We start from the raw sequence: 11672 nt of genomic DNA on the forward strand, positions 1-11672 counted from the left end.
TCTTCCTTCTGCCCTGAAGATGGAGGCGATACGTTCCTCCGAAACGTCGGATAACACATCTACACGGTGCCACATCCCAGAAGACTGCTTTCTTCATAATGAAGTGTAGGTTTCCATAAGAGAAGTAGCCTAACAGATGTATTTATGAAATGCTTTCACCCAAATAAAGGGTCAACGTGATCAACATAATTATATCCTTCCTCTCCGTTTCCTTCTTTCCTTATTTGTTTATTTGTTGACCTCTAGTAATTGATTCCTCACTTCTTTTTTGTCAACCCTAAGAATAGTCTGTATAGTGTGGTGGTTAATTAATCACAGGGAGAACTACAACAATTTGGCTAAAGGTAAGATGTATAGAATGATTGGACGTTAATCCTACACATTAATATCGGCACTAGACAGAGATGAATGTTCAGCTTCACGCTCCTGTCGCCTTACACTCAAGGAAAGATTTTCTGAACTGATTGAGCTGAAGGTTTTGTTCGCTCCAAGCCGTAAATATAAACAGCGTTTGCAAACACGATAAGAGTGCTCCCCATCTTCTTGACCGCATTTTATTATTGTTGTTTATTAAATGACGCTGTCAGTATCTCACACTATAATGCGTCGGATGGTAATGCAATATGATGTCACGATTTTAGTGACTATAGACGGGGTTTGGATTCATAATCGGATTTCTTGAACTCTTACAACTCGTAAGTAAGGATTACGCTCTCACTGCTCTATACAATTCAAAATCACTATAGGACACACTAGGTCTTCTCACTAGACGTTGCTTGGTAGCGGCTTCTAATGTCGGACGTTCCACTTCCTCTAGGTTACCGAACTGTCTCCGGCCTTAGCTACTAGCTAGTCTAGTAACAGACTGAGAACACTAGACTGTGTTCTCTAGTGAACTGTAAAGTGTGTAAATAGCGATACTGTTATATTTATTTGTAGTTACGAGCTGTAAGTGGTCAATTCACCAATCCAAACGCCGTCTATAGTCACACAGCCTACCTGACAGTAATTACCCTCTATTGTTTAACTATAACACCTTTACTTCTTCTACCTCTACGGATTAGGCACTATGGTCTGTTCCCATTCAGAATGAATTATGAAATTATTAATCTTATAGGTAATTAGTAGGACTATTTTACGGGGCATCTGCCCGTCACAAGGCCGCTATCTACACAGGAGAGCATAAACACAGAGTAAACGCAGACAGACAGACATGTCTCGAGTGAGATCCGAACCCACGATCCCAGTGTTTAAGAGAGCGAAGACATTTCGGTCTCAGACCGCATGGCCACTTTAATCGCCAACTATAAACTCATATACAGTTAATTATTTAGTAGAAAATTCCAAGGCTCAAATCACTTCATTAGCTGCATGTTTACAGGCCTGAATTCCAACTGAATCGTAATGCAATCTACGAGTAGTACAAAGTGCTTATCCACTTGAAGACTCTCTTGTTTGAGAACCTCCGGACGGAGCCTCGTATTAATCTGTTTTCTGCTGTTTGAACAAAATACACAGGTGTCAGCTTGTTTTCCTGTTGTTGCTGATACAACTAGTATAATTACATTAATTGTTTTTGTTCTGTGATCACTTCCAGAACGCAGATGTTATATCCTTCAACTTGACTAATAGCACAATGTCTATCGTGATTATAATTTAATGAGCTATCTGTTGATGTACAAAGATGCGTCACTTCTGTCGTGGATGTCTCTCTGTAGTCCCTTCTTCACCAGTAACGGAGAAAACTGCAGAAAGCGCTTCATAATTTGTACTTTTTTTTTCCAAAAATTAAACTTGTTAAGGAGATAAAATGAAGAAGAGTTGGATGGACGGAACACACAGCACGCATGGGGAAATGAGAAATGCATAAGGTTTATGTTATTTTAACATGAAAACCTGAATTGTCAGCGAAGTTAGTGCCAACTTTAGCTGTCGGTACAGTTCGCTTGCGGACTAAAACCATGGAGTTTAAGTTAAGTTTTAGTTGTANGAAGTTGTGAATGAATTGCAGAAGATGAGGATAGTCCATTGGCGAGATGTTATGTTCAAGAAAGTTAATCTTGGACTTGCATATAGAACAGGAAATTACTTGGCCTAATCAACTACTGTCAGTTTCTTGCATGGAGTTATTTTGTTAATTAACGTCATATACGTACTTTAAAGAGACAGAACACTTCTATGTCTATACGTGATATGAGTCTCGTTTTTCGACGACCTGGGTGTATAACCTGTCCGATCGAGCGACCGCCGCTTGTCAGCGAAGTTAGTGCCAACTTTAGCTGTCGGTACAGTTCGCTTGCGGACTAAAACCATGGAGTTTAAGTTAAGTTTTAGTTGTATAACCTACAGGAAGAATAGAGACGCATGGGCAACAACGCCAAGTTTTGCATCGATTGAGATATCGGCAGGAACCAGTGATTACAGATTTTATCTGCATTAACACCAGGCTCCACTTGTTAATTCTGTAATTGGCGAAGTCATAATTATTTTTCGTAAGCCACATTTTTGTTGCTGCATAGATCAGTCGGTACAGCGACGAGCTACGGAGTGGACGGACGGGGGTTCAAATCCTGACATTGGCAAGATTCTTATCTTCTCTATAGCGTCCATACCGGCTTCAGGCCCCATCCAGCCTCCTATCAAATGGGTATTTGGGGGGGGGGCGATTTTCCTTGAAGTAAAGCGACCGAGATGTAAATCTGACTACTGATCTCCATCCAATGCCGAGGTCAAAAATGGTGGAATTATATTACTACTCCAACATGGCACAGCTCTTAATGTGAGGTCACACCTCAAGCTCTGTGGCCTATTGCAAAATCGCTAATGAAAAGGGATGGGCCAAAGGCACCAACCACTGATCATGGATCTTTAGAAATATATCACCCGAGCGAGAAAGCCAACGTGACTCCAGATTGCTTAGAAAAGCAGTTCACATCTCATGACCTGTGCGACGACAACCATGTGGAGACCAGAATCCAAGCCCTGTGCGCATGTGTTGACGCCACTCCGTTAGGAAAAGTAAGATTCTGTGAGGTACATAAATTAGCAAATTAATTCAAATTAAGAAAGGATTGTAGACTTGATGGTATTCCAAACGAATGCCTTAGGCATCTTCCAAGAAGATCACTGGTACATATGACACATGTATTTATTCACTCTCCTCTGTTGTCCCATTTTCTAAAACCTTGGAGAGAAGCAAAAGTTATTATGTTACCGAAATCCAGTAAGGACTCAAAATTCCTTCAAAATTGACGTCCGATTAGCCTCTTGCCTACAACAGGCAACTTATTCGATAAAGTTATCCTGCAAATAGTCCAAAGGCATATCAAAGAAAAAGGCCTGCTTAATGCAAGCCAGTTTGGTTTCCGTGCCCGTCCCAGCACTACACTTCAGTATATAAGGCTTAAAAACCACGTCATCTTAAATTAAAAAAATAACATGTCTACGGCTGCTGTATTCTTGATACAATATGGCACTTTGCCTTGCTATATAAATTATCGAAATTAGAATTTCCGATCAGTTTAATCAAACTTATGAGCTCTTTTCCTTCTCAGAGAAAATTCGAAATTTTCCTCGAAGGTGAAATGTCTACGCCGAGGGATATGCAAGCAGAGGCGCCACAAGGTCCCGCCCTGTCCACAACATTGTACAGTATTTGTATAAACGATACATTCCAGACACCTGGTGTCTGTCTAGGTCTCATTGCTGGTTATATCCTTACATGCGACAGACCACGTTCTCAGAAATCTGCAGCGATATCTCACTGCTATTGAGACCTGGTGTGAACGCTGGAACATAAAAATCGAAGAACGTAAAGCTCAGGCAATCTACTTTGCTCACAGACTTAGGCCCTCTGAGGCTCATCTTATACTGAAGGTTCAGAATATCACCTTTGTCCATCATGTAAAATATATGGGTGCAATCTTTGAGGATTACATGGAGACTGCACGTAGAAATGATTGAAGTCAAGGCCTTGAGAACATTTATTAGAATCTATTCCCTATTCAAAAGTGAGCCTTTAAGTGCCAACATTAAATCAGCCCTCCATAAGGAATTGATCAGATCAGTAATGGCTTATGCCTGCCCCTCGTGGGAATTAGTAGCAAGTACCTGTCTCTTAAAAATGCAGCGCTATCTTACTAATCAATTGAATAAATAATTAACTATTGTAATCACTTAATAAATGGACCAACAGAATAACTGGTTAACTTATCTGAATACATGTTAAAGGCTGACAAACTGCCCATCTGGTGAACTGGGTACCTGACGAATTAAATACCGATAAATCATTATGCAACTGAGCAGCCATCCGACTTAGTGACTGGGTGGCTGGTTGCTAAGAGACTAACTCGGTAATTACACACCTAGCGAAGTAACTACTGAATCAGTGAAGTAACTGAGTTACTGACGGACCAAAAGACTGGTAGACTATTGAAACTAATGAGTTAATTATTATTCACTGTATATTTAATCAGTTACTATCGTATATAATTGTTTGACTTACTAAGTTGCTTACTTACTTACCTACTCAGTCATGGAGCTGAGCCCTTCTGGAAGAGCCGCCAATTCTGCAGCTACTCAAGAATTTCCCAGCATTTTATGGAACCCGAAGGTTTATCACCGTGTTCACAAGAGCCCTCCACTGGTCCCTATATTGATCCAGATCAATCCAATCCATAACATCCCGTCCTACCTCTCTCAGATCCATTTTAATATTGTCCACCCACGTACGCCTTGGTCTTCCCAGTGGTCTCTTTCCTTCTGGCTTTCCCACCAATAACCTATACGCATTCCTCGTCTCCACCAATCATGCTACATGACCTGCCCACATCAACCTCCTTGACTTAGTCATTCTAATTATACGTGGAGAAGAGTAAAAGTTGTGAATCTCCTCATTGTGCAGTTTTCTCCAACTTCCTGTCACTTCATCTCTCTTCGGTCCAAATATTCTCCTCAACACCCTGTTCTCAAACACCCTCAGTCTATGTTCATCCCTTAATCTCAGAGACCAAGTTTCGCACCCATACAGAACCACAGGCAAAATTATAGTTTTTTATCTTCTAATTCTTATGATTTTGGACAGCAGACGAGGAGACAAAAGGTTCTGGACTGAACGGTAGCAAGCATTACCCGAGTTCNTAATTATACGTGGAGAAGAGTAAAAGTTGTGAATCTCCTCATTGTGCAGTTTTCTCCAACTTCCTGTCACTTCATCTCTCTTCGGTCCAAATATTCTCCTCAACACCCTGTTCTCAAACACCCTCAGTCTATGTTCATCCCTTAATCTCAGAGACCAAGTTTCGCACCCATACAGAACCACAGGCAAAATTATAGTTTTTTATCTTCTAATTCTTATGATTTTGGACAGCAGACGAGGAGACAAAAGGTTCTGGACTGAACGGTAGCAAGCATTACCCGAGTTCAATCGCCTCTTAATTTCCTCCTGAATCAGGTTTCGATCTGTTATCGTTGTTCCCAAATATATGAACTGTGCCACATTTTCAAAACATCTGTTTTCTATCTTTATGTCATGAGTTTGCCCTGCATTTTGGTGACGAGACAGCAACATATACTTAGTTTTCTCTGTGTTTACTTCTAGACCAACCTCTTTACTTGCGTCAATTAAAGTTTGTGTGGTTTTCTTTATGGTATCTACATTATCGCCCAGTAGATTCACATCATCGGCATAGACCAACAGCTGACGTGTCCCGTTTAACCTGAGAAACAAAACAATTAACGGAATATATAAGAAACTAAATAAGTATCTATATAACTAAGTGGCTGACAGAAGAATTGAACAATTATTAATTGGCTGACTACTGACGGAATAACTTAGAGAGTTGGCTAAATAACTCTCTGAGCTATTAATTAACTTACTAACTAAGTAACATATCAACCAAACAACAACTTATCTACTTGACTGTTTAAATATTAACTGAGTGACTTTTTACAAGAGTTTCTTTGAACAGTTTCTTGTTATTCTGCCAGGCAGTAACGAATTCTGGGAGAAGGCATAATAAGAAGTGACTAACGAAACTATTGAACTTATATAGAGAATAAAGCGGCCTCCGTAGTCTAGAGGTAACGTTCCCACCTCATGACTCGTAGTACGCGGGTTCAAATGCCCGGCGGGGGTCGTCGAATTTTTAAGGGCGGAAAAATTCAGGGAACAAGTCCTCCGGGAGGGACTTTAAGCCGTGGGTCCCGTGTCGTAGCTTTACGGCACGTAAAAGAACCTCATATCTCCAAAGGAGGTCACTGAGCCAAATTAACGGACGTTTCCCGCCCAACAGCNNNNATGGGGGAAGCATTATAGATACCTCTCAGCTAGTAGAGCCGGTCTTGCTGGCTGGGCGGGACTGATGGTAAGCACCAGTACCTGTAGGATGTAGAGACTAGTAGAAATCATAGAGGGAAGTACAATGGACCAATACAGGTCTCAGTGCATGGGGAAACCCATCCTCTCCAATAACTAACTAACTATATAGAGAATAGATAGACCGTTTGAAGACTGTCTGTCAATTAAAAGGATTCTTCCTGGAAAATATATCAGTCTTCAGGAAGTGTTTTAGCCTTGTGGCAGCGCGACTTACGTCAACGCTTAAACTCTCGATGTTGTGTAGTCTTATTGCACCATACAGGAACCCGCATACAGCCCTGAAATCATCTAACTTAGTTGCACTTTCCATGCTTGGAAGTGACTCGGTCGCAGCGGTTCTTCTGTATTTCCAGCACGACGGCGCGGTCGCTCTAAAACTTGAATATTCCATACACAAGAAATTATGTTTTATATATTAAAGTTGTGTGTTTGTACGACTATACGTGCGCATAAATTATGTCGAACGATATGTAATTCTGTATCGACAGAAAATACATTTAGCTCGATATCGAACCCTCAAGTTGGTTCAGGGCATTTTTACTGCCCCAGTTTATGGTTAAATCTCCTCTTGGACGCTGTGTCCCTCTTACATGCAACGCACAAATTTCTTAGTTACTCGTATGTTTGGTCGCGCCATAGCTCAAGCAGTTAATCGCCGGCTTCCCACCTCGACGGCCCGGGTTCGATCCTGGGTCTGGTCAAGTTGGATTAATGGTGGACAAAGTGGCGCTGGGGCAGGTTTTCTCCGAGTACTTCGGTTTCCCCTGCCAATCTTCATTCCACCAATTGCTCCACAATCATCCTCACATATCATCTGGGGCTGGTACAATAGGCCAGAAGTGGCCACACCACTAGCAATAAAAAAATACTCGTATATTTCCTCCTTCCTCAAAAGCAACGGATACGGCTGCCCGAATTTCCTGCAATGGACTGACGTCTGTTTTGTTTTCTTAGCAGGTTGGAATAAATATAGAGTAGCATCAAGCTTTCAAGAAATAGCGAGCTATATCGATAATTTCAAATCGAATACTGTTCCTTGATAACAGGTATAGATTTATTAATATTAATTGACATCTCATTACATAGTATTTTAATGTGTCCGTGTGTATGTGTTCATGCATGGGCAAGCTGTATTCATGGTAAGGCTAGTTTCTATATTAATTTGCGCTTTAAATTTAAATATTTTAAGAAGTACATCTATGTAACAGATTAACATTTTATGAAGAAGTAATAAATGACGGGATATGAGATGTTAATATTCAAAATGTTTGTCTAATAATGTTTTCATTGGAAAACATGAAGAGAAGACGCCACTTTGGAGACCTAGGCTTAGATGACAGAAAAATATTAAAATAGAACTCCCGGAAATACACTGTGACCAGAACTGAGTTGCATCAGGATGCGTTCCAAAGGCGGGTTCCTCTGAATACGCAATGAACGTTCGTGTCTCGTAACAGACGGTGAATATCATGACCAAAGGATTTACTTTCAATTTCTCGATAGGCTCAGTTATTTAGAATAATGATTTCTTTTGCGCATTCATTCATCCGAAACCGATTTATTGATTTTACCCTTGTTTCACACGAATTTAAAAGATGTGAATCTTAGGGGTTTTGGCTATAAGGTTTCAAAATTGTTTCCAATGATGGAATTCCGTAGACATGTTTCATGTGAAAAGCATTGGGATTCTTCTATAGCTATCATATTTGTTACTTTAGTAAGGTAAGGCCTGTTAGAATTAGAGCAAAAACATGATATAGGCCCCAGTATGAGATATATTTACTCAGCTGCAGTACAGCTACATGCACCTGGTATTTCGGCTTAGTAACTAAATTATCTGGGTAGGGGTGCTGTTGCAGTTTTCAAAATTTCTAAAATATTGGATGATGTTTTTACATGCCAGTATACATTTTGTGATTTTTTAAATCACAATTATTTTATTTTATTTTTTTAATTTTGATAAATGTTTATTAAATAAATGTGCTTTTGAAAGCATAACGCGACTGTCTGGAGCCTGGGTTGCGACTGAATGGCTAGGACATAATGGCATGAACCCTTGGATGCTCGATCCTTCTATGGGCATTCGAACCTTGTAGCTGCCAACAGTCTGCGCCCAGTCTGTGATTTTTTTATTTCGAAAAAAATTAATGTATATACAAAGAAGGCCTATGCGGCCTAGGCAGTGCCCATCCGGCCTTCTGTAGCACAATGTTATAAAGATTTTGTTTTATCGTAGCGGTCGTTTCGTGATTTTTGAATATCCCGGTCTGTGTTGTTAAAATTTATATCACAGTGCTATCTACTGGAGTATTCCACAACGAAATCATACAGTGTGGCCTTGTATGCAGGAAGTGAGGTATCGTAATAAATTGCGTAGTTTTCATAATTGTATTTTGACTTGTTTTTGGTTTGGTTGATATTATTCACATAGCAAATATAAAGTGTGTGCAATGGTAATGGTTTATGACGTCTTCAATGCCAAAGTGTGCTTTCATTACATTATAACGATACCATACTTAGGGATTTTGCGTGGTATATTTCACTGAACTTACTCCGAAGAAAACTTCCTGATCTTTCTATTCTTGTAACATATAAGTAAGATGTTATAAAACATGCAGAATATAGCAGAAATTGTTTTCAAATTTAAACATTTTTATTATACAATTCTGATTTGATGAATATATTAACACTGACGGGAAATTTTAGGGAACATGTTCTAGTGTGTGACCTAAAATGGTGGTAGGTTGATGTTTGTATGAAAGCAAGATTTTGGGATATTGTATTAGTCGGTATCAGTTAACGCTGTGTAAACACATTCGCTTAAGGGATCAACGGATGAGTATAAATTACGTTATGTAGCAGTTTTTGAAGTATAATTTGGTTGACGTGCAGAATTGTGTCGCTTGGGAAATAGATTCTTATTTGGTTTATTATAAAATGTTAGAGAATGAACGTGACAGCATGGATGAGAAACCTTGTTTTCCACCAGGTTTCTCATCTGTAGAAAATCAGGAAGCTCGAGCATTTCTGAGAGAAAAATTTCTAAGGGTTGTTACAGGAATTGTAGGTATGTGAACATAACTGTAGTAGTTAAGGTATGATATATCTGATTAATTTTCTGTTCTGCTTATTGGTTTATAGTTGAATACTTTTACATGGCATATAGCGCTGTAGGTACAAACGTAACGAAAGAAGACGGTAATCTTCATAATCATTGTCTTGATAACCACAAATCTGACATCCCTTACTGTCGTTTGGGCAAACCGTTGTAATTTTCTTTCGTTTGAATTTTCCATTTGTTTGTGACTTAAATTCGTGTTTTAAGTTAACATCATTTTGATTTTTGTGGCAGGTAAAGGCTGTGAGTTCCGCATGTTTGATAACACAAATGTGACAGCAGAGTTTCGAGGTTCTGATGTGGATGTAATGCATTTCTGTGTAAGGCAGCTGAAAACTCCACTAGGAATTCTACCAGAAGCTGTTTTACGGACTAGTGATATAATCAGAATGCACTTACCCAATATAGACGACTTGGGAACACAGTACATGTAAAGAGGATTCAGATATGAACAGCTGAAAATGAGGTACAAATATAATGAATACTGGTTTACGTAAGTGTTAGGGAATTCTTTTCTCTTTTTAGCACAAGATCTATTTTTATGACCATTATTCCACTGTATCATATTTTCTGATCCATGTATGGTGATGCTAATTGATTTTAATACTACATTGAAGTATATGTGAAGGAAAGAAATTTTGTTTAATGTGTGAATAAATCTGGTTACATTTAATTGTTGTTTCTTTTTATAGTTAAGGAAACTGTATAAATTCTAATACAGTGTAAAGCAAATCAGCAGTACCAGCATTGATAATTATGTTAGCCGTATTGCTGTTTTGTATGTATTAAAGTTATAAGATTGTTGTAGCCCTCAAAATATTAAAGACAGGTCTTAAAGCTATAGATCTGAATGTAGCAAGTTCATGTATTAATTTTGTTGTGTTAAGTTAATTAATTTTTATTTTATTTATCATCGTTCAATTTTTGAAAAGGTATTTTCAGACACAGGCGAGTTCTCTAAAGGTACTTATGCCAAGTATTTCATCAGTTCCGTGAACAGGACATACCTTCTACCTTTGACAGAAAGAGTTGGGAGGTGTAACACTTGCCATCCAAAGTGGACAGTAGCCTTTCAAGAGGAATTAAATTGTTAAAATATGTGCCTGTAGAAGTTAGAAGTTAGAAATACATTCAGCTTGATGGGATGTGACTTACAAGGAATCATTTAAAAAGGTATAAAGGCAATCTTGACTCTGAAATTATATGCCAGTATAAACACACCTTGAAATAGAAACACTGCTCCACCTTAGCTATCCTTACTTTCTGATATTCTAAGCAAGTCCAAATGTACCGTACCATATTGTGGTGTTATGCATGGGCAACATTCAGAAGAAAGTAGTATAAGTGGAGCCAAAGTCTACACGGACCTCTACAGAGTGAATAAATGAAGTGCATTTAAGGTTCATTTAATCAGGCTGCTACATCGAGGGTGCGGACTGGACTCATCGGGCTCAGGATAAGGACATGGTAATGAGTCTTCGTCTTCCATAAAGTGCTGACAATTTCTAGAGTAGCTGAGCAACTATTAGCATCTCAAGAAGTTGTTTACCTTCACCACCCATACCTACAGTTGCCAGATTTCCTGTTGGGAGTTCTGAATTTCTGAATGCCCAGTTGTTATATTAGTATAGGTAAATGCTTAAACTTAGTTTAGTTCTTCAGTCTGGGATAGGTACATAACTTGAGTCAGTATACGTGTAGATCTGGTTCACATCTGTATACTTTCGACCACTCGTGTGCCATAATACCAGAGAGGTCTTCATGTTGCAGTACTGTACATTGGTGGTAAGACAGGCCAAAATTACCAGTTCTCGCAGCATTTTCAGTGACTGTTGGGTTCCCAGAAATAATTGCGTTCTGTTTATTATTCAGTTTTCTTCATTTGTAAATATAGGACAACCCCATATATTTTAAATGGAAGTCTGTAAGGGTAAAAGTGTCATTTTATAATGAGGTGAGTGTGGTATTATTCCATCATGATTATTTTTGTTGGAGTATGGTGCAACTGTTTTTTCTTCCTGTTTTCACCACCGATTCCTTTCTACAGTCATGCTGAGTATAAAATATCCCAGTAGATAGCAGCACCTCTGTGTGTATGCTCAGGTACACATTTTGTTTTATATTAGAATAGTTAGTCACCGCCTCTCTGGTCTAGTGGTCGGAGTTCCTGGCTAC

The 11672-nt window shown here is 39.1% G+C and overlaps 1 protein-coding gene across 1 annotated transcript; it reads left to right on the forward strand.

Moving 5' to 3' along the window:
* Nucleotides 1-9124: 9124 nt before the first annotated feature.
* LOC111874462 (gem-associated protein 7) lies at nt 9125-10170 on the forward strand. The gene is made up of 2 exons (XM_023869987.2): nt 9125-9446; nt 9732-10170. The coding sequence occupies exons 1-2, from the start codon at nt 9317-9319 to the stop codon at nt 9929-9931; spliced, it is 330 nt and encodes a 109-aa protein (XP_023725755.1). The 5' UTR covers nt 9125-9316; the 3' UTR covers nt 9932-10170.
* Nucleotides 10171-11672: the final 1502 nt, after the last annotated feature.

Source organism: Cryptotermes secundus, unplaced genomic scaffold (genome assembly GCF_002891405.2).
Source record: "Cryptotermes secundus unplaced genomic scaffold, Csec_1.0 scaffold426, whole genome shotgun sequence".
Lineage (NCBI taxonomy): Eukaryota > Metazoa > Arthropoda > Insecta > Blattodea > Kalotermitidae > Cryptotermes > Cryptotermes secundus.